Raw genomic sequence first — 27,168 nt, forward strand, 5'->3', positions numbered from 1 at the left:
GAACGCCTTACCAGAACCCATCAGAAACTCAGACCACTCCGACATGGTCCTTACACCAGTACCAAGGCTACAGGAAACAATGATTTGAAGCACAACATTCCTCCATTCCTTCGCTTGCACCGAGTGTTCAATGTGGACTGTCGTCGACCATGCTTCCCACCATTTCTGGACACATCAAAGATGGCAGAACAGCTCACCAGAGACCCAGATCAGCAAAAGCTTCCTCATCTCAGGGAGGAACTCAATGCAATGGGGACCATTGCTTCCTAATGGGGGAGGAATGATCCAGGTGGATATTGGTGGCCACCTGCCAAGTCCACTTGGACCGCCACCATTGTTTCTCTCTGCATTTTCAGTTTCCTTATGTTGGGCTCCAAAAATGTCATACAAATATCACTCATTACCATACATTTTTCACCTATGCTTCCATTATATCACTCACTATTCACCACCTTGTCACTCCATTTTCCCTACTATTCACCATTAATGGGTCTCATTTATATTTTCCAAATATTGTTTATTTTTAAGCATTTTTGAGAGAAATTCTTGATTAAATATTAGAAAATAATATATTTTACTTTATATATGGAAAGTGGGTTGTTTTTGTGACATGTGTAGGTTCCAAGGAAGCTTCCAAGACACCTTTATGTGGCCTTGAAGGATCAAATTCGAATTTGATAAGATAAGCCTCATGGAAAAGATCATGATCTCATGGAGAAGATCAAGGACAAAAGGGGGTTATGTGTCTAGATGGTTGAGAAATGTATGGAACTAAAGAGAGATTAGTGGATCATCATTATGAGTTTGTTATCTCATCCCATTGTATAAATAGGAGTACCTCCTCCATTCCAAAGGGAGGACTCTTGGAGCATGTATCCAACTTATGATGGAATAGAATAAAGCTTCATTTTACATAAATTTCCATTATATAGTTTTAGATATAAGTTGTCTTAGTGTAGTAAATGGAATAATTTGTCACTTTGTTCTTAAGAGAATTGAGCTCCCTCTAAAAGGATGAAAGAAACATTTTATTTCATAATAAATCTTATTTCATTTAATTGCTTAGATGTTTGAGGATTTGTTTGTGATTGATGAATGAGTTTTAAATCTTATCAGCATATGAGGGGATAACCAAGGGTCTAAGTTAGGCTCTCTCTCCATTTGATTTGCATGATAATTGAAATTCATTCTTTTGCTTTTATGTTTCAAGTATCATATGAAGGGATAACCAAGGGTCTAAGTTAGGCTCTCTCTCCATTTGATTTGTATGATAATTGAAATTCATTCTTTTGCTTTTATGTTTCAAGTTATTTCATTTATTTCTTATGCTTATGAATGAATCTTAGTTTAGTTTGGATTAGTATATGAGGGGACAATCAAGGGACTAAGTTAGTCCTTCTCTCTATTTGAATCTGAACAATAATTAAAGTTCATTCCCTTGTCTTTATTTCAAGTTTCTGGTTTTATGTAATCAATGATTTCTCTATGATACTATAGGGAAGGACAACCAGGACCTCCTTAATTAGGAGCCTCTTCCCTTGCATATTATATTGAATCGTAAATAATTTAGTTAGACATAGAGTTAGTTGCCTACTCCTGCATATATTTTACTGGCACCATCACAAGCTTACGAGTTTCCCTGGTTGATAATTTAATGAAAGCAATTTAAGCAATTAAATTGCCCAACACCTTAATTGTAGCACAATTTACTATTTTTAGTAGTTTTTCAGGTCCTGAACGTCCAGAGCCGTTTTGAGGCCCTAAATGACGTTTTTTGGGAAATCTAGGGGCAACATGGGTCAATGGACCGATGTTTCCCTTCCCAAAGTGGTAGTGCTCGGATAGATATTTCTAACAAGCTATTGTATGCGTCAAACGGAGATCGTATTCCAAAGTTACAACCCCGGGAAATTGATGTACCAATTTACCCAAACGGGGCCTACAATTTGGCGTTTCATCTTCTAGGGTTAGGTAATGGGATGTGAAGGGTTTTACATTGTTTCTCAACAATAAATAGGCCTTCGAGCCTCATTGTAACATAGTTCACAGGCATGTAGCCACCACATCTCTTCTCAGAGATAAACTACCATCGCCCTAGCTGTTTATTTCCATTTTCTGTTTGTAAGCATATCTCAGTATTTTACATTAATGAAATGAAGTATTATTTCCACTGCATCTTTGTGTTTATGGTTATCTATATTATTTGTTTCATTCCTGCTTAAATCCAGATCAATGGGGACCTGTTCAGGTATCATCTCTCAGTCGCTCTCTTTATTATGTTACTTTTATTGATGATGCAACCAGAAAAACCTGGATTTATTGTATTCGAAATAAATCTGATGTATTTGATACTTCCAAGAAATCGAAAGCTTTGGTTGTAAATGAGATAGGAAAAGGTTGAAGTTTCTCATATCAGACAATGGAGGTGAATATTGCAGCAAAGATTTTGATAGGTACTATTCAAAAAATGGAATTCATAGAGAGAAGGCAGTTCTAGGAACACCACAACAAAATGGTGTTTCAGAAAGGATGAATGGGACAATCATGGAGTGTGCAAGGTGCATGAGATTGCATGCAGGATTTCCTTTACAGTTTTGGGCAGATTTTGTAGATATTGTTGTTTATCTAATAAACAGAGGGCCTTAGTTTCTTAGAAGGTGGTATTCCAGAGGAGGCATGGACAGGTAAAAAGGTAAACTGCTCTTTTTTAAAGACCTTTGGTTGTGAAGCCTTTGTCCACATTAATAAAGAAAATAGAACAAAGCTTGAGAAAAAATCAAAGAAATGTACCTTTATTGGATATGGTGTAATGATTTTGGTTATCACTTTTATGATTATGAAAAACACAAAATCATTAGGAGCAGAGATGTTATATTCAATGAGAAGGTTTTGTATAAGGATCAGTTGTAGGAAAATAAATAGGAAAAAGAAAACAGAGAATACACAGTGCTTGAAGAGATCACAGAAAAAGTGATGGTGCCTGAAAATCATAATGATCAACAGCCAGAACAACAACCACAACAACAAAAAGGACCTCAAACACCTGAAAGTGGTGTTAGAAGATATACCAGGATAAGTAGACCCCCTGAACGATACTCTCCTTCATTATATTATGTATTGTTGACTGATTCTGGTGAACCAGAATGTTATGAAGAATCATTGCAGGTAGAAACCAGGAAGAAGTGGGAGCAAGCCATGAAAGAAGAGATGGACTCGTTAGCACATAACCATACTTAGGACTTAGTCAGGTCACATGCAGGTAAAACAACATTGCAGAATAAATGGGTTTACAGGTTGAAGGAAGAAGATGGAGGTAGACAAAGGTATAAAGCTAGGCTTGTGGTGAAGGGGTTTTCACAGAAAAATGGTATAGACTTTGATGAGATGTTTTCTCCTATTGTTAAAATGACTTCAATCAGAACTACTTTAAGTCTAGTAGTAGTTGAAGATTTGCATCTTGAGCAGTTAGATGTAAAGACAAATTTTCTCCATGGGGATTTGGAGGAAGAGATATATGTGCAGCAGCCACAAGGATATGAGGTAAATGGGAAGGAGAAGCTAGTGTACAGGTTGAAGAAGAGCTTGTATGGCTTAAAACAGGCTCCAAGGCAGTGGTATCTAAAATTTGACAGGTTTATGTCTGAACAAGGTTACACTAGATGTCACTCTGATCATTGTGTTTATCTCAAAAGATAGAATTATGGCAGCTATATTATATTGTTATTGTATGTAGATGACATGCTTTTTGTAGGTTCTAACATGCAGGAAATAAATGTGCTCAAAAGAAAATTCACAAACTCATTTGCAATGAAGGATTTGGGTGTTGTAAAACAAATCCTTGGTATGAGAATAACTAGAGACAGGAAGCATCGCAAATTAACATTGTCTCAGAGTGAGTACATACAAAAGGTGTTGAAAAGGTTTAATATGCAGAATGAAAAACTAGTTAGGATACCTTTGGCTAGCCATTTCAAACTAAGTAAGGAAATGTGTCCCAAGACTCAAGAAGAAATGGCTGATATGTTTAAAGTTCCATATGCATCAGCAGTTGGAAGCTTAATGTATGCAATGGTTTGCACAAGGCCTGATATTGCACATGCAGTGGGAGTTGTAAGTAGGTACATGAACAATCTAGGGAAAGAACATTGGATGGAAATAAAGTGGATTCTCAGGTATATGAGAGGTACCACAAATCAAGCATTATTCTTCGGTGGTTCAAACATTACTCTACAGGGATATGTTGATGCAAATATGGCAGGTGATAGAGATAATAGGAGGAGCAACACAGGGTATGTGTTTACTATAGGTGGAACAACTGTCAGTTGGGTCTCAAAACTGCAAAGTGTTGTTGCACTCTACACAACAAAAGCAGAGTATGTTGTTGCTACAGAGGCTAGTAAGAAATGATTTGGTTACAAAGGTTTCTGAATGAATTGGGTAAGAAGCAGGAGTTGGGCAGGTTATACAGTGACAACCAGAGTGCCATACATCTTGCAAAGAACTTTTCATTTCATTCTAAGACTAAACATATACAGTGAAAGTACCATTTCATACGGTCAGCATTGGAAAATGGACAGTTGAAGATGGAAAAGATACACACTAGCCAGAATCATGCATATATGTTAACAAAAGTTGTAACTAGGGAGAAACTGAGAGTCTGCTCAGTTTCAATTGGTATTCAAGTATGATGAAGAAGATGAGAAACAACCAGGTCCAAAGTGGATTCATTGTCCAACAAATGAAGCAGCGGTGGAGTTGTTATAATCAGTCTCCAAGTGGGAGATTGTTGCGTGTGGAGCCTGATTATCTTTTGTATTCAAAGGTATTGCCACATTGGACCCCAGTTCGTAATGGGGCGGCAAAGCCTCCCGTAAAATATACACTACAAGGGGGGTCCGGGGGGGGCTACGACCTTTGGAAGCGCCCCCCTAGTGGGGGATCCCATCGAAACTAACAATAGATGTAAAATTGACTTGTAAAATATTGTAATTTCATAGTAAATCTGGGCCGTTCATTAGACGGAGATCTGACGGTAGAAGTTATGTTTAATTTAGGGTTTTTTTCCCTAGAAGGCAACCCCTTACTATATATGAGGGAATTATATTGCGTCTATGTATATCTGTATTCTGAGTGAGGAAGAGAGAGGATATTGAGAGCGAAGAGTGAATTACAACAGATCTGTTGTAGGTTGTATCTCTTCAGTTTGCTGGATAATATAAAAGGAAGGGTCGGCTATTTTTCTGTGGACGTAGCCCAAACTGAGTGAACCACGTATATCTGTGTCTCTCTTGTTTTATGTGTTTTATGTGTTTTCTGTGTTTATATTTCGGCAATATTTTATGTGTTCCATTACTCTATAATATATACTTTTCTAACATTGTGGAATATAATAGTAATAATGTAGTAAAATTGAAAGCCTTGCAAGATGTACTACTGATTTCCTAGACTCAAGGCCAGACCAAACTTATGGGGTGGGAGATTCTCAACTTGTTATAAACATAATCAAAAGAATCCTAGAATGCACCTAAACTAGAAGAATATCTTGTATTTTGATACATGAAATCCTACTCATATGAGTAGCATTTCTCCTTCCTTCCATTTTGATGATCATCCCAACCCACATCAGAAGAACTGGAAATAAAATTACAGATAAATTAGATAATCATGTAAGTGTATCATCATATTTGCAAATCTCATCCTCATGGAAGCCCTTTGAAGACTCTCCCCTCAAATAATAATGTTGGACCATATCTAAAAAATAAAAATGTCCCTTACCAATCTCTTTTTATCTTATTCCTTCATAATCTTTGTTTGTAATTCTTAGTCTGTCATTGGCCTACGTAGCCCAATTTTTAGGTTTTGGTTTTTATATCAACAAGAGGAAACATGTCCTCTTATATTTTAAAAAGGTTGACATTCCAAGTTATATTTGTGCTTCATGTTTTCATGAAACATAAAATGGTTTCTCCATAAAGAGAAAACTAAGCAAACAAAGTTTATGCCATGTAAATACATGACAGTTCTAAAAATGGGTTGATAATGTCATAAATTCCAAATCATTAGTATCATTACGATCTATATCCCTAATAATAGCTTTCCATTTCTAATTTTTACCCATTTTCCTTCATTTATGACTTCATTTTCTATTTGAACTTAATCTATGTCTTATAGATATAAGAAACATTTTTGAGAGATCATATTTTGTTTTAAGTATATTGAAAAATTATGTATTTGAATTAATGCAATGACCAATACCCTTCAAAGGAGATTTTATCTCCCCCCTATAAATTTCTACATCCAAAGGATCTTTTTCCCAACATGATATTTGTTACCCAAAGGCAATACATTGTATCCTATGCAAATTGAGTAAAAATTATACTTCCCATATTTTTTTATCGTACGATGATATGTACTTGTTATGTTTTTAAACTTATAAATTGAACAAAATTTGAAATATGTATACTTTAAAAAGACAACATAAGAACACATAAAAAAATACATAATTATAAATCAATGAAAATGAAGTGCCATTTTACCTCAACAAAATAACTTAAACCAACTCAACTAGCATATGATCCAAAATATGCATTGGATATTTAGGTATTTCAACTATTTCATGTTGTCTCTAGAGAAAATTCTATGAGGTGGAAGAGAATGAAGTAGGAGATTATCATGCTATGAAAAAGGAAATAAAAGGAAGTTGTCTAGACTAATTGCATAAGTTTAGTTATGGATAAACTACAACTAGCTTGTCTAAGAAAAAGTGAGGATTGATTGGACTCAATGCAACAACTAGTTCATCAGCTTGTTGCTGAAAATGTCCAAATGAGAGAATAGTTAGAGAAGTCGTAACAATAGAATAAGAAACCAAAGACACATGAGCTGCTGGCTCATTTCCATCCGCTTCTAGAGGGCAAGCTCCTGCCCATATCGTCAGTGAAGCCCCAGCTCCCACTGTCTAGGTGGTCTAGGCCTCACTCGATGAGGCTTTGAAGTTTTCTGAAAGTGCCCTAATCTGTCGGTTCAATGGTTTTTGGCCGCGGCTGATAGCTCTCCACAATTGGATCTCAGAGGTATCGAAGCGTGTCATTTCTGATGAAATTAATATCTACCCCTGTGCTATGGGTTTCTTTATAGTAGATTTTGAAAATCCTGAAAGCAGACAATGTATTCTAGATTCCGGCCGTTGGTCTTGGGAAAAATCAGGCCTATTCATGAAGCCATGGAATCCATCATTCGATCTGTCAACATCAGTAATAACCTCAGCACTAGTTTGCATGAGATTGCCAAAAACTACCCTTGCATCTCTGGAACCTCTCCTCACTAAAATCAATTGGAAATGTAATTGGGGAATTTTACTGCAGGTGCCCAGAAACAGAGGAATATGCCAGAACCACCTATGCACGCATCTGTGTGGAAATGGACTTCAGCACCAGATTCCTGTCTGAAATAAAACTAACAAGTAAAGACTATGTGTGGAACCAGAAACTCGATTATGAAAGTGTCCTCTTCAGATGTCGATCTTGCTTTGAGACAAGCCATCTAGCCAAAAATTGCCCAAAAACCTCCGAGAAAAATTTTGCTAGAAAAACCCACCACAGATCTACATGGTGGGAAGGAGCACAAAAAGAACACTACACTGTCATCAAAGAAGAATACTCTAGAGAAAACTCTGAATCACAAGAAATCGGGCAAGAAAGAAATAACTCTCAAGACAAGCAGGGAGAAAGCCCCGCCCAACAACAAAAAAGTGAACTCGACAACCCCTCAAGCATCAATAGTGATGAGGATTAGAATACCGCACAAAATAAATCTTCATTTAACAGAAAAGCAGATCTCCTAGACCAAACTTCTTCTCCGACTACCTTCAAAAGGACGAACACAATGGATCGCGAAGCTAAGACACCAATGTCCCAAGAACCAGAAGAGATGAAGGAGATGCAAGATAAAGGAAGTTGGAAGACTGTAGAGAAAAAAAATAAAGTTATAGCACCAATCTCGCCAAGAAAGACAAGGAGCCAGATAATTAAAAACTAAGAAAATTATAGGTCCGATAGACCAATTTGGTCTCAGTGGACGTTAACCACCACCACCATCATCATCATCAGCAAGAAATTGTCATGCTTCAAGAGGTAAAGAATAAACTACGAGAACCAATGGATAGGATATATACTCTTAATGTTATCCTCAATTACTAGTTGGCGAATTTGACAGCTGGCTGGAATGGATTTTAGATTCAAAAGCTACTTAATAAGGAGTTGTTGGAGAAGAAGAACTACACATTTGATCCTTGGGAAGTATCATCCCTTGTACTTGGTTTCAGTTAGGTTGCCTTCTACATTGATCACTTATTGGTTTGGTAAATGACTATTCTATGTGTTGTTTTGATAAGCTAAGTGTGCAATGCCTTACAGGTTTATAATAAACCATCCTTAAATGTGGATGTATGTAATTTTCTACTCATCGCCTCAAATTTTCTCATCAATTTCCCCATTTAAATAGGTTAGAATTCCTACATTCTTGCATTCGATATGGCTACTAGCCCTATAAGTGCACCCATCATTGTAATGATCACACACATCTCATAGTACTTACACACAACTAAGCATCGGAGCTGAGCCAAAATTTGAATGGTCCACTCATACCAGATTTTGTGAGGTCCTGTTGGGACCTCATACCAGAGAGAGTCATAAAATATTGTTGGGAAATTTTTTCTATCAACACGTATGTGAATTATGGAATATAGGTTCATAATAAGGTTGAGACCAAAAGATGTGGTCATTTAAGGCCTCAAGATGGATCCTAAATATTTTCTTTGAACATCTTCAAGGTGAGAGAAGTAGTAAAAATGACACATAAAGTTGATTCCTCAAAATATTATGCTCTAAAATATGGCTGCAAACTAATATATTGATCCAACCTCAATTATTTATACTTTACAGACCTTCCTCTTGGATCAAATCTAGCAACATATGAACAAATTGATTTACCTAGAGCATCTAAGTAAAAGGCCTACTCACATTTCTTAGAAGAACATAATATGCCATCGTCAAAATCCTCCACCTCCTCAAGTTAAAAAATAATATTAGGGGAAGGAAAAGTTACTTTGAATCCTAACACACCAATAGGATTGGCATTGAGGGACAAGCTCAAAAATATTTGATTGCAGAAAGGAGAAACCATTCCACATTACTCTCTGGGTTCACTCAGTGTCGAGATGAGCTTGGATGAGTTGGAGAAAATATTCCCTCTCCAGAACTAGTGATCCTAGCCCTCCTAGGCCTTCTAAAATCCTAGCACAACTATTGGGACTTTGTAAATGGAAGGGACAAATTACCAAATTGGGAGAGACCTCGGTTCAATTTGGTGCAGGAATAAATTAAACGAAACACTAGAGATGTAGTAACATCCAAATCTAAGAAGGAAGAGAATTTTACCTTGGTTGGAAAGGGAAATGAGTTAAAGGGAAAGAAGGCCCAAAGAAAACTAGAGACTAGCCAGAACAATGGCAAGAACAATGACTTGAGCAAGATAAAATGTTTTTGTTGCTATTACACCTATGGGAATAAGCATGCAACAATGCAATTTATTTGCAAAACCAGAGTCCTCATAGAATACTTGGCATGATCACACCCGAAGATTTCTATGGGAGGAATCCAATTATATCTCATTTCAAACTTTTTGGAGCTATTTTGTATTGTCATGTCTCCAAGGATAGCAAGAATAAACTTGAGCCTTCAACTAATATGGGAGTCTTTGTAGGATACATAGAGACACCACATAACTAGAGGGTGTATGTGTCATCAACCAAGGATATAGTAATGAGGAGAGATGTCAATTTGACGAGGAGAAAGCTATGAGATGCTCTCCAGAGTGAGAGTTGAGTATCCCACCATAGGAGGATCTTATAGTTCCTAAGGAGGAGACTCGCGCAGAGCTTTAGGAGTTTTTGGAGCATCCACATGCATATGATTAAACAAGAGGCCAGTGGAGGCATCCACTTAACCAAAATATTTTATAGAGAGAGGAAGAGAACTAGAGAAGATAATAGATTGGTATAGGATGCACAGGAGCATGTGGGAGCTCCTTCATCTTAACATAGGAGGAGGAGGTCACCATACAGGTACACTGGGTATATGGATCTCATTACAGAGCTCATTGAGTCCGAGTCTTCTTCATTTGAGGAAGCAATTTCTCAACCAGTGTGGGTTGATGCCATGGTGGAGGAGTATGCCCCCATCATGAAGAACAATGTATGGGAGGTGGTGTCGAGGCCAAAGAAAAAGTGAGTAGTTGGTTCCAAATTTATCTACAAAGCAAAGCATGCAGCTGATGGGAGCATCGAGAAGTACAAGGCTAGATTTGCGGCCAAAGGCTTCTCTTAGGTACAGGAAGTGGACTATGAGGAAACATTTGCACCAGTGGAAATATATTCCTCGATCATAACCATTGTAGCATTAGCTACACAGATGGGGTGGAAGATCCACCAGATGGATGTGAAGACCACCTTTCTCGATGGTGTTGTTGAGGAAGAAATTTACATAGAGCAGCTAAAGAGATTTGAGACATCTGACTGGGAGACGTGTGTACACTCGAAAGAGCCCTGTATGGTCTCAAACAAGCACCCTAAGCATGGCACACTCAAACTTATACATATCTCAACGGATTGGGACTCACCAAAAGTGAAGAGATTGTAGGTTTTAACCCCGTACAGAAATTACCTACATAAAAATTCTAAAAACAGAAAATAAACAATGGTGAGGGCATAACACATAAAACAAATATTTTCCCCTGGATCCCAAAACTAGGGGTATCAGATTGATTTTTCATTATGTTCATTTAATGTTACAATACATATATATACATGCTGAAGCATCCATAAACCCCAATCCATTAACCCTAGTTTAGAACATAACCATAGTTCCCTTGACCGGATCTACAAAATACCATGGATTGAAAACCATCGTGCCCAAAACCATGTGTTAAATCCATGCACAAAACCATAGGTAGGTCCGCCCACCTAATATAGGGTCCAAAATCATTTCTCCCGAGGCGTTGCCCCGGACCCCATAGAGGGTTGCTACCGCCCCTGTTGCGCTCAACACAATGAAGGGGGGGCCTTGCTAGCCCCCCTCTAACCCCTTAGCTTCACTATAGGGGCTAGTTGTGGAAAGAATATAACACAACCCAACAGAGATGCCAACCTTTATCACATTGTGGTATATGGAAAGTTTCTTATCTTGGCATTGTATGTTGATGACTTCATACTTAGAGGAGATGAGAAGTTGATCCAGTCTTGTAAGGAGGACCTTGCAAGATAATTTGAGATGAAGGACATGGGATTGATACATTACTTCCTTGGGTTGGAAGTATGGTAGGGTGATGGTGAGATGTTTGTGAGTTAGGGGAAGTACGCCTCTAAATACTTCAAAGATTTTACATGGAGAACTGCAAGCCTATGGACACACCTCTAGCTACAAACTAGAGGAAGGAGAGTGCTTCTTCAGGAGAGGCAGTAGATGCTACCATCTATAGACAACTTGTGGGATCCTTGATGTATCTAGTGAACACAAGGCCCAACATATATTATGTAGCTAATCAATTGAGTCAAGCCATGGTGAAGCTTACCAAAGCTTTATTGGAATGCAACAAAGCATGTGTTGAGGTACCTCAAAGGCACAACCGAGTATGGGGTATGGTACAAGAGGACAAAGGGAGTGAAGCTCCAAGGATTCATTGATGCAGATTAGGCAGGGAGTCCATCAGACAAGAAAAGTACTTCGGGTGCTATATTCAGTGTTGGGTTTGCAACTATTTCCTGGTATACTAGGAAATAGAGGTATGTGGCACTCAACTCAACAGAGGCTAAATAAATGGTTTCAAGTCAAGAAGCATGTGAGGCCATATGGATGAGGAAAATACTTGTGGGTCTTTTCAGTCAGCAGATGGATTCGACAATGATTTATTGTGATAATAAGAGTTGTATCAAACTCTCTGAGAATCCAATATTTCATGACATGTCCAAGCACATTGGTATCATGTACCATCACTTGCGGAATTGTGTGCATAAGAGAATTATGATGCTACAGTACATTCCAACTCAGAAGTAGGATGAAAATATATTGAAAAAGGCATTGTCAAGAGGCAAATTCAAATTCCACAGGTGTAGGATATGCGTGGTGCAAACTCCATTTCTTGCCAAGAGGGAGTGTTAGAAAATGTTGCAAGAAAGGCTAGATTTGACTTGTTCCTTAGTCAAATTTAGTAATTCGATTTTCCAAATTAGGAAGATGACTTGGATGGCAATTAAATTCTATGACATGGACTTGTCTACTTGTTTACTCAATAAATTCATGTTATAGGCTAGAAGTAGAGTTGTGCATGTAGTGTTGCTAAAATTTAGCAATCTAATTCAGTTATTGTCAGTTTGACGTAGTTAACTTAGCCTAAATATCTAGTCAAGTCAGTTGAAAGATAGTTGAGTGGTAGAATTATTGTTAACTCAATGATCTCTTAGTTAAACTGGTCAATCAACCAAAAATATCCTAGACATGCATGTAATTGAATTTCCAGATTGAAGTGGAGGAAAAGGCACATTGTAATTATTAATTGTATATTAGTTGAGTGTACATGCTGGACATTGAGGTAGGAAATCAATTACTTGGGATTTGCACAATGAAACAGTGAATTCCCCTATTATTTAAGAGTTATTTTCCTTAGGAATTGTGCAAGGAAATAGGAGAAAGGTGGGGCCTTGAATTGGCTATGTGTTTCCCAGAGTATGACAATGATTAAGAGAACAAGTTTACAGTGCACGGTGTGCTTCAGGATTGAAGGAAGATATTGTAATAGTTTATCATTCTCATATGATTAATGAAAAACAGTGGAATGGTTTTTCCCTATTGGGTTTCCCTATAAATAATTGTATTCTTGTGTTGTTTTGATGGTTGCAAGTCATTGCATGTCTTTCTAAATAGTGATTTCCATTTCACGTAAAAGCAGAGGAAAGTTGTAATCTCTTGTTTTCAGTTCGAATACATTAGTAATAGAAAATTTATATTAATTTCTACACTCTTAGGGTGTTGTAGGGTACAAATATCTTAGCGATGGGCGGTTGAAAATGTTCCCAACACTCCCAGTTCTGCCTGGACCACACTCTTTGAATTTAGGCTTCTCACCCAAAATAAAATAACATTTGGACAAGTGTATAGACCCTACCCTTAACTCACATTTGATCACTGGGGTTGATGGATTATGGTTGGTGTCAACATGGTTCCAATAGGGTGTGGTTTCACCAGTGCCCACTAGGTGTTGGACCTGCTAGCATGTCAACAAATTCATGTTCTCCCACTTCCTCTCGACCTCGAAAACATAGCATATATGGACTAAAAAGAAACCTAGGCTAGGTTCATAAAGCAGAACTACAACTGTTGTGCGCCCACCCTCCTGTAGTTTCAAGGAGACTCATGGCCCAATTCTTGATACCTAAATTCTCAGTTTTGACAGAATAACTAGCGTAGGGATTGGTTAAACTAAGTATACCCATAAATTTGGAAATCAACTCACTGAATATGAACACATAATTACACATTCACCACACACATAATAATGAATAGCATATTCTAGGCACACTTTAAAATTCATGTGCATACATGACACTGTTCTAATCATGAAGATACAATGAGCGTCAAAACTCAGACATTCATTTACATTTACAAACACACAATATCTTGCAACATTCACAATGTAACAAGATTCATCACACTCCATAAGGAAATACACATAAGAAATGTACACTTATATGTGTGTTTAATGATGACTGAAAAATGAAGGAAGGACTTCAAATCTCCACCCAATTGTAAGCCAGCCACATTGCAATCTTTCTTGCAGCTGATTACCCTGAGCTAGATCCAAAGTCTGGAGCTAGATCCAAGGTCTGAGGGGATGCATATTAAGGGAAATTCAAATTCGAGGCTTAATCACATAACCAAGAGAAGTAGTTCATTGTTTAATTAGTTTATAAAAATGTTTGCAATAGTAAGCACCAAAGTAACTCGCCAGCCGAATGCAATGACACACAAGTTGTCTCTAATCGTATCAGCAAAGATCAAAGGGACAAAAGTGGAATTAATGTCCAGGAAATCTTGACAGGAAAAATTGTCCCATTATTTAGAGTCGGCTACCCCCACAAAATGAAGAGGCCAACAAATCATTGTCTTTATATAAGATAACGTGAATGGTAAGTGAAATAATAGCCTTGGTATAGGCGTGGGACAGTAGTAACCTGCAAGTTGGCAGACTTAGGCATATTGGGAGAGTCAATTTTGTAGTTGTTAGATAATATTGTCTTAATATGTTTTTATCTTAATTGTTAATTATCTTAAATAAGTTTCACCTTAAGTGGCCATTGTCTTAAATATAAAGTTTTGTCTTAAAATATTTTTGTCTCAAACTACTTTTATCTTAAATATAAAGTTTTGTCTTAAAATAATTTTGTCTTCAACTGTTTTTGTCTGTTTTTGTCTTAAATATAAAGTTTTGTCTTAAAATATTTTTGTCTCAAAGTGTTTTTGTCTTAAATTTTATATTTAAGACAATTCAATTGATACTAAATTTTAATGTAAAATAACTAAAATAAAAAGTGACTTTTTAAAACCAGATTTATTTTGTCTTAAAAAAAATGCCTTAAAAGTCCCCTTGGTGTACTAGTGTAAGGAGGAGGAGAGAATGATGTTTACATAAACACTTATTTTCCAATGCTCTAGTAAGCTAGGGCTCTATTGATGTTTACATAAACACTTATTTTCAATTACTCCATGAAGATATGGCTCTATTGATGTTTACATAGACATTTATTTTCAATTGCTCCACAAGGATACATTACTCCTTTTAAAAATATGTCTATATAACATGTCATATTTTTTTGAGTTGTTGAGCTGTTTCATTCTTGAATGAGTCCATGCAGATTTGGAATGTAGCCACAGGAAAACTCAAGCTCGCATTAACATGGTATATTGAGCCCATTTCAGTGGATATAGCACAAGAGGATGTACATTAAATGTGTCGACATGAATATACCGTTGAAACAAATTGATTGACCACCATTATCGCAAATGAAACACCCTTTTATAAATTCACTCCCTTTCTCGGCAGTGACTTCCGCCACTGCTGTAGCTCTTGTTCATAAAATCAATTTCAACTTTTTCATTTTAAGTCTACTTCTAATTCTCATCATTTGACAAAATAACACCTTAGAACTTTATATCAATTAACCATGGTGAACAATCAACCATATACCAAGTGCGTGTGAGTGTGGGTCGCACTTAGTAATCTGCGCCGTGATCTATCTTTATGAGAAAGTGGAGCATTAGCAGTAACATTAATGATTACACTCCAATATTACAGAGTCTTGATATTAAATTTCATATGAATTACATGATATATCTTCATGAGAAAGTGGAGCATTAGCAGTAACATTAATGATTACACTCCAATATTACAAAGTCTTGAAATTAAATTTCATATGAATTACATGATATATCTTTATGAGAAAGTGGAGCATTAGCAGTAACATTAATGATTACACTCCAATATTACAAAGTCTTGATATTAAATTTCACATGAATTATATGATATATTTAAGATCCATCAGTCGGTATATATGATCCATCATCCCACGGTTTGGGCTGTGGATTGTACCATTATTTCACTCAAGCTACTGTTGCAGCTACTTATTCTCCAATCAAACTTATTCATCGACTTACTTATATAATATAATATCACTGATTGATCTCTTCCAAGGAAAGCAAAAAATTAACTTTGGTTTGATGCAGGCAATATAAGGTATCGATTTTTCACCATCCATTCCAAATCCCAGTGCCGGCTACCAATGTTTCTTAGCGTCCAATATGCCCATCCGAAAGAAGCTTCACCGTATACTTGTAACTGTGCATCTCCGTACCTTTGATAATCCGACTGTGTCGCACTGTTCAGTTCCCACTCATTTACCCATTCCCCTACAATAAAATCACAAAGTTATGAAACACAATTTTGTCCCTTTTGTATATGCATTTTATTCATACTTTTTATAGAGAGAGCCCCGCTAAAGCAGTTAAATGCAGGGAATTTTTATATTTACCAACAAAAATGAGAGGACCATTGGCCGAGACGAGGCTCTGCAGAGTTTGAGCTCTTGTGGTTTTGATGTAGTCGATGTTCTGCTGAACCGTCATATTTTTCAAAGTGGCATCATCGAAGAAATTGTAGTAATGCACATCCACAACGGTGCGGGATAAGCCGTTGTTCATTTGAAACAACTCTTTTGGATCTGCAGAACCGATTCTGTTGCACATTATCACATAGGCCGACGACGAATACTTTCTAACGATGTCGTAACCCCGTGAATAGTAATCAGTCACATTGTTCAAACTTACTGCAGGCGACCGTGGTTCATTCAATAGCTCAATGCCCAAAAGGGCGGGGTGTGCAGCATATCTGTCAATGACAGGAGCAATTTTTTAAAATTTGCTATGGACCTGACTGAATGCTAAATTTTCTACTATATCCAGAAATCTAGTTATTCTATGGAGCAGTTTTTTATGCCTTGTCAAAATCTATCGAAATGAATTACTGCTATAGGAATTTATTGTACCTCGCAGCAAGAAAATCAATGACAGATAGACTCTTGTCGATGTTCTCTTGCGACTCAGGCCATTCTATAAATCCATCTCTGGTGCCACTGTGCTCATAACCGTTTTGTGAGCCCGGAGCAGCATGGAGATCGATAATCACCTTAATGTCATGGTTCCTGCAGCATGGTTTTCACAAAGTTAGTTAACCTATAGTCCATTATCTGGACTTCTGTTTGTTTGTAGGGTTGAAAATTTTCGGAATGAAGACCAGTTTTCACTTACTGTGCCCACGAGAAAGCTTTGTCGAGACAAGCTAAGGATCCTCCAACAAATGGAGCAGGAGGCTTTGGATCACTAGCAATCCACCATCCAACTGGAATTCTGACAGCACTTATCCCGTTCTTGGACATGAAAACGAAATCATCCTCTGTGATGAAGGTGCTTCGATGTTCCTGAGAGACCAAAAAGTAAAATCATGAGAAGCCCCATTCGGTACTATTTCTCAAGAGAATAGAGTAAGATGTTTAGTAGGAATTGCCCATTACGTTCAAGACTTGTGTAGCTTTCTCGGGTCCATAACCGTTTGAGATTTGAAACTCCCCCTGCATCGTCCCTACGATGGCTATCTCGAAAGTTGCAGCATTATCGTCGTCCCAACCAGGCTCCCCTTCGAAATCGGCAGTCAGCTGATCTTTAGATTGCGCCTGCGTGTGTCGAATATTAACAAAAATATATATATGAGGTTAATGGTTGAATATGAATCTGAAATCAATACTTATCACTTATTTTGTTTGACTCTATCAAATTTAGACCCATCCCTTGTGACCTTCCTATCTACAAGATGCTTTTGGCTCATGGTTAATCCAATTGAACACACTCTTTTATATATATAGCCCCTTGCAAAAGTCCTTGAAGATGGCGATCCTTGAAATCTCTGATAACATACCTGCATGTACATTCCATTGAGGACTTTGATATGCACACTATTGGCATTGGCCGGGTTTCTAATGATCTGAAATGTTTCGGAGCTGTTAGGTGTGGTGGCTACGGCCTCCACAATACCCCCTCCTCCATTATCGGCTCCTACAAACTGCTTATTGAAGACTCTAAGTTGGTAGTAGCCATCTCTCACACGCCATAACTGCAGCAGTACAAGTTAGTCTCAGAATTCATCATCAAAGAAGAAAAAAGGAGGGGCACAAATTTGTCAACAAACACATACGCTGAAAGTTTCCCATCCCGAGGGATTAGTTCTGTTTACTGCCATGATTGTCCCCCCTCCATCTTCTGCAACCACGTAGGTTCCCAGTTTCATCGATTTTAGCTGGATCTGCGTCCCATCCTGAGAAAATCAAACATTAAAACCTAAATAAGAATAAACAACTCGAGCTGCTGATTGTAGGAGCAACCGATGGAATTGCAAAGTCCAATAGGAGCACAACAAAACGAATACCAGCAGATCCTTGTCAGGAATCCCATCAAAGAGTGACGGCTTGATCCATCCTTCGATAACGAGCCACCCTCCCAAATTTACAGAATGGTACTTCTGCGTGTCGTTGGTAAGTCTCCTCGCTTCTAATATCTTCCTTCCATAAGCTACAGAGATGATGTTGGGTATTTTTGATGGGGAAAATACCAAAAACCAAATATTCAAACACACAGAGTCAATGCTCTGTTTCTTTTGCTCCAGGATCTTTTGTGCACACAGAAGACTTAAAAAAAATTTCACTGAGAGACAGAGTATTTCAACACCATAAAAGATTTCTGAGAAATTACTGGGTTAACTGCTGTAAATCCCTTTTTACATTCACTATAATAAAAGTTTACATAAGTTTACTGCTGTAAACAAAATTCACACAGACTTACAAAAAAAACTTCACCATTTTCTTTATGCACTGCTTGTGCAAAAACCACACATGGTTTTCTTACAACTCCAAAAATTACATCACCTGGTTCTTATCTTTTTACACACTGCTGTGTGTTCAATACATACCACACATGGTTTTTCGCTGCACCACTATTCTACGATGGCCAACAACAAAAACCTTATATCCCATGTGCCAAACAAAACAGAGATGCAGAGCACGTTTTTCACTGCTCTCTTTTTTTTACAATAGTCAATGCACGAGCCCTTTTCATTTTTTTTGAAAACAAAACAAAATAAAAAAACACAATTACTTTTACGTGCCGTAAGTATTTTTAACACCCATGCCTTTCTTTAAATGCACCACCATACCTCCGATACATATAAAAACATTAAAATTTAAATCACCTTACCTATTCTCTACGGTAACAATTAATTCATTAATTATTTTACCGCGGTCAACCAAAAATGAAATTCACTCCACGCAAAGTCATTAATGTATGTTCATATGCAGGTTTGGGCAATCAACGGACGAAAAGGGTGGAGTAGATCGAACGGAGGAGGAGAATATCGGAAGGCCAACAAGTGCTGAACATTAACCCCCGAGATTCTTACGTTGCGTTACGTCAGGGCTGAACCACGTGTCATCACCAAAATTTCTCGGGTTCAAACATCGGAAAAGTACCTTTGCCTGAAATCAACCCGAGAGCTTTCCGGCGGATTAGCTGACCGGTTTCTGGCAGCTGCGTTGAAATTAGATTTCAACACTCCCCTTTAATTTCAACAGCTGGGCATTCGGTCATACCGAGACACTTTCTCAAAAATTCAAAGCTTTTCTGATCCAATGGCTTTGTCAAGATGTCTGCTACCTGTTCCTGAGTCCTGCAATGTTCTAGGACAATTTCTCCATTGTTCACCAATTCTCTGATGTAGTGAAACCTGGTATCAATGTGTTTCGTTCTCTTATGAAACACTGAATTCTTTGACAATGCAATAGCTGAGCTATTGTCACAAAAGATCACTGTCGCTTTTGCCTGCTCTTGGCCTAAGCTTCTCAACATTCTTCTCATCCACACTGCTTGACATGCTGCTGCTGTAGCTGCCACATATTCAGCCTCTGCTGTAGACAATGCTACAATGGACTGCTTCTTAGAAGCCCATGAAATGGCTCCTGAACCCATATTAAAAACATAACCGGAAGTGCTCTTCCGATCATCTACACTTCCAGCCCAATCGCTATCAGTGTAACCAACCAAATCTGAATGTTCTGAGGCATGATATAGAATTCCAAACATTTTAGTGCCTTTGACATACCTCAAAATTCTCTTTGCTGCCTGCCAATGTGCCTCCTTCGGCCTCTCCATGAACCTGGAAATTAAACTAACAGCATACATTAAATCAGGCCTAGTAGCTGTTAAGTACATGAGGCTGCCTACAATACTCTTGTACAAACTAGGATTAAAATCCTTGCTGCTGTCCTCTCTGCTGAGCTTTAATCCCATTACTGTGGGAGTGATGGCTGCCTTGCATTCTTCCATCTTAAATCTGCTCAAAATTTGATTTACATATCTTGCTTGAGATATAAAAATTCCTTTTTCATTTTGATCTACTTCTATGCCTAAGAAGTATCTCAAGAAACCCATGTCAGTCATTTCAAATTCATCCTTCATGACTGATTTAAAATTCTTAATGAGCTGATCATCATTACCTGTGAAAATAACATCATCAACATATAAGACCACAATCAAAATCTTACCATCCTTTTCTTTGATGTAGACTGTGGGTTCTCCTTCACATTTGTCAAATTCATTATCCAATAGATATGAATCTATCCTGCTGTACCATGCTCTTGGCGCTTGCTTCAGCCCATAAAGAGCTTTCTTCAATTTGCACACTTTGTGCTCTTCACCTTTCTTCTCATATCCGAGAGGCTGTTCCACATAAACCTCTTCCATTAACACTCCATTTAGGAATGCTGATTTCACATCCATTTGGTAGACTTTCCATTTGTTTTGAGCTGCTATGGACAACACTGTTCTCACGGTTTCCATTCTTGCAACCGGGGCGAAAGTCTCCTCATAATCTCTCCCATACTGCTGCTTGTACCCTTTGACAACCAGCCTTGCTTTATGCCTTTCAATCTTGCCTTCAGCATTGCTCTTGGTCTTGTAGACCCATTTCACACCAATGACTTCTTTGCCTTTTGGTAACTCAACCAAATCCCATGTTTTGTTTCTCTCTATGGCATTCATCTCCTCATCCATAGCTTCTATCCATTTCCTATCTTTAATTGCATCTTCGAAATGAATAGGATCATCAACATGACAAAACAAGGCAAATAAGGAATTCATTCCTTCTTCATAAATTTCACTTAGATTTCTAAACTTCTTACCTCTTTCACTTGGTGTGCAAGTGCTTGAAGATGCACTTGAATTTCCTCCTTGTGGTGTGCTTGGAGAAGCACTCTCATTGATCCTCAATGGTGTTCCTTGCTGTCCTTGTGTTGGCGCTGCTGTTTGGGGATACATTTCAGCCACCTCCTCTTCATCTTCATCATGAGACAAACAGTTCTTGACATTCACTGTTTTCTCTATGCTTCCATCCCAAGCTTCCTCTTCAATGAATTGAACATCCCTGCTGACAAAGAACTTCTTGGTAGATGGAATGTACAGCCTGTAGGCTTTGGATTCATCACTGTATCCAATGAAGATGCATTTCTCCCCTTTGCTGTCCAACTTCCTCCTTAGCTGATCCGGAATGTGTGCATAGGCCACACACCCAAAAACTCTCATGTGGGTGACTCCTTGCTTTCTCCCACTCCATGCCTCTTCTGGCACCTTGTTCATGACTGCTTTTGTAGGACACCTGTTCAATATATAAACTGCACAATGTACAGCTTCAGCCCAATACTCATTTCCCAAATGCTTTGCCTTTAGCATGCTCCTCGCCATATCCATGATGGTCCTGTTCTTCCTTTCAGCAACTCCATTTTGCTGCGGAGTGTACCTTGTTGTAAACTGTTTGTGAATTCCATTTTCTCTACAAAATCTTAGGAATTCCTTGGAGATATATTCACCTCCTCTATCAGTTCTCAATACTTTTATGTGCAGCCCGCTTTGGTTCTCCACAAGTGCTTTGAAATTTTGGAATTTCTCAAAGACTTCACTTTTGTTTTTAAGGAAATATATCCAAGTCTTTCTTGTACAGTCATCAATGAATGTCAAGAAATATAGGCTGCCAGCTAATGATGGAGCTTGCATTGGTCCACACAAATCTGAGTGGATGATCTCTAAGGGTGTCTTTGCCCTTATGCTCTTCCCTGATGGAAAACTTTCTCTATGTTGTTTTCCCAAAATGCAGCCTTCACATAGGCTGTCCGGTTTCTCTATCAATGGTAATCCCTTTACCATTCCTTTTCTGCTCAATAAGTTTAGACCTCCAAAATTTAGATGCCCGAATCTCAAGTGCCATAACCAGTTCTCATCCTTTGGCACGCTTTGGAAGGCCTCTTGGGTGACTGCTGCCATTTCCCTTTTGTTCTTCATGTCTGCCCTGATCCGGAGAGGGAACATCCTGTTCCTTGTCATCTTCACTTCAGCAATGCATCTTTTGCTGGGTGGTATATCCATGATGGTGCACACATCATTTTCAAAGTAAACATTGTAACCCTTTTGGATAAGCTGTCCAACACTCAATAGGTTACATCTCATTCCGGGGACATAGTATACATCTGCTATGGTTTTCTTTTCTCCTTGTTTTGTAAATATTTTTATCTCCCCTTTTCCCATAACAGACACTTTACTATCAGTTCCTAGTGTGACCTCTGATTTCAAATTCTGATTTAAGGCTGAAAAGAGGGCTATGTTCCCTGTCATATGGTTGCTGCAACCTGAGTCTAAAAACCAAATGTCCTCACTATGTGTTTCAGCCATGTTACAAGCTAACAGGACATTGTCTTGACTGTTGTTTTCTCTTGTAACATTGGCATTTTGTCTGCTGTTCTTATCATGTTGTTTCTTTCTACAATCACTAGCATAATGTCCATACTTTTTGCAATAATAGCATTGAACATTAGATTTATCATACCTTTGTCCTTGAGCCTGATACTGATCTCTTTGTTGGTTGCTGCCTTGGCCTTGGTTCTGATTTGGATTGCTGCCTCTTCCTTGTGCATTTGATGGGCTGTTCCTTCCACCTCTGTTCTGGCTTCTGCCTCTTCCTCTCTTGTTTCCTCTGCCTTGACCTCTGCCTCTTCCAAAGGACATCTGGGTCTTGAAGGCTTGCTCAAGAGATGAGTTTTCATTCCTACTCAACCTCTGCTCATGTGTTATCAGTGATGCATGTAGCTCATCAACTGAATAGCTTGAGAGATCCTTTGTCTCTTCAATGGTGGTGACTATGGCATCAAACCTTGAGGGTAAGACCCTCAATATTTTCTCCACAATCCTTCTGTCTTCAATGGTTTCTCCATGAGTTCTCATTTGTGTGATTACACCAATCACATGAGTGAAGAATGAGTCAATGTTATCTGACTCCTCCATGTTCAAGTTCTCAAAATCCTTTCTCAACAATTGTAGCTTTGCTGTCTTCACTCTCTCCATGCCTTGATAGGCTGTCTTGAGGGTTTGCCATGCTTCATTTGCTGTCTTAGCTGCTGCTAACCTTGGAAACACACTCTGGTCTACTGCTAGATACAACAACATACGGGCTTTCGAATCCTTCTTTCTATTGCTCTTCAGCTGATCTCTCTCTCCCTGAGTTAGTGCATTGAACTCAGTTTCATCTGCTGGTTCTTCAAAACCTTCCTCAACTATTTCCCATAAGTCTTGAGAGGCAAACAGGGCTGTCATGGTTATTGCCCAGTAGTCATAGTTTTTCCCATTAAACTGTGGGAGCTGGGTGTTAAACAAACCCATACCAGTGCTTGTGCTAGCCATTCCTTGTATTATGATATATGCCTCTAAATCCTTGACTGTGTGTTTAAAGCAGATCACTGCTTCTTCAGCAACACAAAAAAAACTTTTGGAGTACCTTAATCTTTTGTTGACTGTCTTCTGTCTGCCTGAGAAGTTTTGCTGCTGCAACAACCTTCTCCCTTCAGCTTCTTTAACTTTTTTTTAAAGAGCCTAAGCCTGCTCTGATACCACTGTTGGGTATTTTTGATGGGGAAAATACCAAAAACCAAATATTCAAACACACAGAGGCAATGCTCTGTGTGCACACAGAAGACTTAAAAAAAATTTCACTGAGAGACAGAGTATTTCAACACCATAAAAGATTTCTGAGAAATTACTGGGTTAACTGCTGTAAATCCCTTTTTACATTCACTATAATAAAAGTTTACATAAGTTTACTGCTGTAAACAAAATTCACACAGACTTACAAAAAAAACTTCACCATTTTCTTTATGCACTGCTTGTGCAAAAACCACACATGGTTTTCTTACAACTCCAAAAATTACATCACCTGGTTCTTATCTTTTTACACACTGCTGTGTGTTCAATACATACCACACATGGTTTTTCGCTGCACCACTATTCTACGATGGCCAACAACAAAAACCTTATATCCCATGTGCCAAACAAAACAGAGATGCAGAGCACGTTTTTCACTGCTCTCTTTTTTTTTACAATAGTCAATGCACGAGCCCTTTTCATTTTTTTTGAAAACAAAACAAAATAAAAAAAACACAATTACTTTTACGTGCCGTAAGTATTTTTAACACCCATGCCTTTCTTTAAATGCACCACCATACCTCCGATACATATAAAAACATTAAAATTTAAATCACCTTACCTATTCTCTACGGTAACAATTAATTCATTAATTATTTTACCGCGGTCAACCAAAAATGAAATTCACTCCACGCAAAGTCATTAATGTATGTTCATATGCAGGTTTGGGCAATCAACGGACGAAAAGGGTGGAGTAGATCGAACGGAGGAGGAGAATATCGGAAGGCCAACAAGTGCTGAACATTAACCCCCGAGATTCTTACGTTGCGTTACGTCAGGGCTGAACCACGTGTCATCACCAAAATTTCTCGGGTTCAAACATCGGAAAAGTACCTTTGCCTGAAATCAACCCGAGAGCTTTCCGGCGGATTAGCTGACCGGTTTCTGGCAGCTGCGTTGAAATTAGATTTCAACAGATGAATGGTGGAAATAAGCTTATTCAGTTAACATTCATAACTGAAAAGCTTTACCAAAATCATAACTGAAAAGAAACTTCCAACTTTCAATAAACTTCGAATAAATTGAGATTCGAGTAATGTACCATGGGAAGACGTGAAAACCAGGAGAGTAATAACAAATCGAAAGCATCTTTGAGACCATTTTCTGGCATGGACATCGATATAAGCTGCCATTACGAAATCTGCACATTAATATCTTAATATCATGTTGATAGTTGAAACATTTTATAGAGAGATATACGCATCTAATGGATCGCAGAATCGAATCGAGTCAGCGCACTAACTTACTCGTTAGTGGTTGTAGGAATCTAATTCGGTAGGGTTTCTCGGGATCCGGGTCAAAGATGGTACAACTCCACTGGATTTGGAATGCAAAAGTCTCATGTATCTAAGTCAGAAAGCACCATAGCTACCAAATACGCCCGTATCGGAGAAATAAATACGGAAATTCGGCAATTCGATAACATCGAATAATTCGATGAAAATTCGATTCGGTTCATGGTAACTTCGTTGGGATAACAGAAAATTTACTATTTATAGTTTATTATAGTTTATTATACAGATTTGTTAATTTGTCTCTCGGGTAATAGTAAGTTCAGTGATCTTTGTTAATTTGGGTTTTTGAGAACAGTAAAGTAGTAATCCTTAAGCATAAAATAAAATAGATAGATGTTTTATTGCAGATAGGAAATGGAAAGGCCACCAGATTGTAGGTAGGAAACGGAAACAAATTTTGAGTAGAGAAAATTTCTTATTTTTAATTTGAGTATTGCTTCAAAGAGTTTAGATAATAAGGAAAGAAGCAAAATCTGGAAGAGTAAATCTTATAATAATTAATTGATTTTCTAAATATAATATATTTATATTAAGAGAAATCTTATAAACATATTTTTGAATGTTTAATTTTTAAATATGTATTAATTATAAAAGATTTTAGATAAAATTTGAAATTAAAGAAAAGTAGTTTTGAGTTTAGAATATTTAATTTTTAAATAAATATTAATCATAAAATATTTTTAAATAAGATTTGAAAGTAAGAAGGAAGTTTTGAATTTTGAAAAGAAGAGATATCTTGGAGCTAAGACAAATGTGGTTATAGTTTTGGTAAGTAAACTCTAATTTTAAAATTGTCTATATTGATTAAAATTATTAAAAATTATTTAAATTCCAAAATGAATGGGAAAAATTGAAGGCATTGTTGTTACAAGAAAAAGAGTATATATATTTAAATGTTTAAGATATATACTTTCGAATTTTTTCCGAATTGAAATTTTTCCAGTCGAATTTTTAAGGTATAGTTCGAATTCAAACTTGGTAACTATGGAAAGCACAAATAAAGCACATTACGGTTGGATTCATACGTAAAAAACAAAGTCCAAAGGTTTGAGTCAAAGTTTTTTTGTAAAGTGTGCTTCTGGAACAGAGCGAGACATGCTTGACTCAAAGTTTCTAGAATAGGAACGTGACATACAAAGTCAGAGATTTGTGGCTCACATGTGGCTGACTTGATGTCCAATGGTGCTCATAAAACAAAAACCATTATTATAAAATTGTTACATTCATCTTTATGCTTCGTCAGAGGTTAAATTATTAGCCGAAGGCTCCCCTATTTCAACCTCGACGTTGACTTTTTTCAATAACAAAATTTGAACGGGAAGTTTAAATAGTGAGCGAATATGTTCTGAATATGAGAAGCATATCTACGGCTCTGCTGCGAGGGAGCATGAAGTGATTTGCGGTAAATGTTAGATTTTATTTTTTTAATTAAAATTTAGTGATCCTTGTTGTGCGTGATAACGTGGCAGCAAAGTAAATCAAAGGATATGAAATGTAATTTGAAAAGCCGAGCTCCTGTGATGTGATAGTCTCGAGAAGAAAAAGGGTCAGAGAGGCCAGCCGCACCACTGTTGTTGAACGTTGAGCGGCAAGTTGAATGCCTCAGGGGCACCACAGATCCATTAATCACAAGAGCTGAAGCGTTTCAAGCGTTAAACATGGATCGATTAATCGTGCCGATCATGCAAAGTGTTTCCATCCTAGTGGGCATTTCTGCTGTCGGCTCAAAGCTCCAGAGAGCCAGAACTGCATCCATGTCTCAATGTGCAATCCTACCGAGCGAGACATTTATCTACAGATTCGTTGTTGACAGAGTATGTTTAACACATTTTCTTTTCAATACTTGCATCTTAACTTGGTTATATTGTGTTGGGAATTTGTGGCCTAATGTTAATAATGTATGCAGCCTGGGACATATTTCTATCATGGCCACTACGGTCTCCAGCGTTCGGCTGGTTTGTATGGCTCTTTGATAGTCGACTCTGCAAAAACAGAGCCCTTCGTCTATGACAGAGAACTGAGCATCATCCTCGATGACTGGTGGCATACTAGCACGTACTAACAGGTTGTGGGCCTCTCATCCAATCCTTTTGTTTGGGTTGGGGAACCTCGGCTATATATATCGTCTCCCTCGTACTCCGATT

General features: G+C 37.8%; 1 protein-coding gene across 1 annotated transcript; it reads right to left on the reverse strand.

Annotated features, from left to right (window-relative positions):
* Positions 1-15,813: 15,813 nt before the first annotated feature.
* LOC149191139 (putative glucan 1,3-beta-glucosidase A) lies at positions 15,814-24,862 on the reverse strand. The gene is made up of 9 exons (XM_089410678.1): positions 24,772-24,862; positions 18,085-18,227; positions 17,854-17,973; positions 17,578-17,772; positions 17,177-17,335; positions 16,914-17,083; positions 16,652-16,807; positions 16,139-16,494; positions 15,814-16,016 (listed from the first exon to the last, which is right to left on the reverse strand). Exons 1-9 carry the CDS (start codon positions 24,860-24,862, stop codon positions 15,814-15,816), a joined length of 1,593 nt encoding a protein of 530 aa, XP_089266804.1.
* Positions 24,863-27,168: the final 2,306 nt, after the last annotated feature.

This window comes from Pinus tabuliformis, chromosome 3_1 (genome assembly GCF_031772625.1).
Source record: "Pinus tabuliformis cultivar Carrire ecotype Pingquan chromosome 3_1, CPIR1, whole genome shotgun sequence".
NCBI lineage: Eukaryota > Viridiplantae > Streptophyta > Pinopsida > Pinales > Pinaceae > Pinus > Pinus tabuliformis.

What these genes read in the sequence shown, in the direction of transcription:
- LOC149191139 (XM_089410678.1), bottom strand. Translation starts at nt 24,862, where the DNA reads ATGGCAGCTTATATCGATGTCCATGCCAGAAAATGGTCTCAAAGATGC. An exon ending in AAGCTACACAAGTCTTGAAC is followed by an intron (nt 17,084 to 17,176) that starts GTAATGGGCAAT and finishes TTGGTCTCTCAG; the next exon opens with GAACATCGAAGCACCTTCAT. An exon ending in TGGTCCTCTCATTTTTGTTG is followed by an intron (nt 16,017 to 16,138) that starts GTAAATATAAAA and finishes ATTTTATTGTAG; the next exon opens with GGGAATGGGTAAATGAGTGG.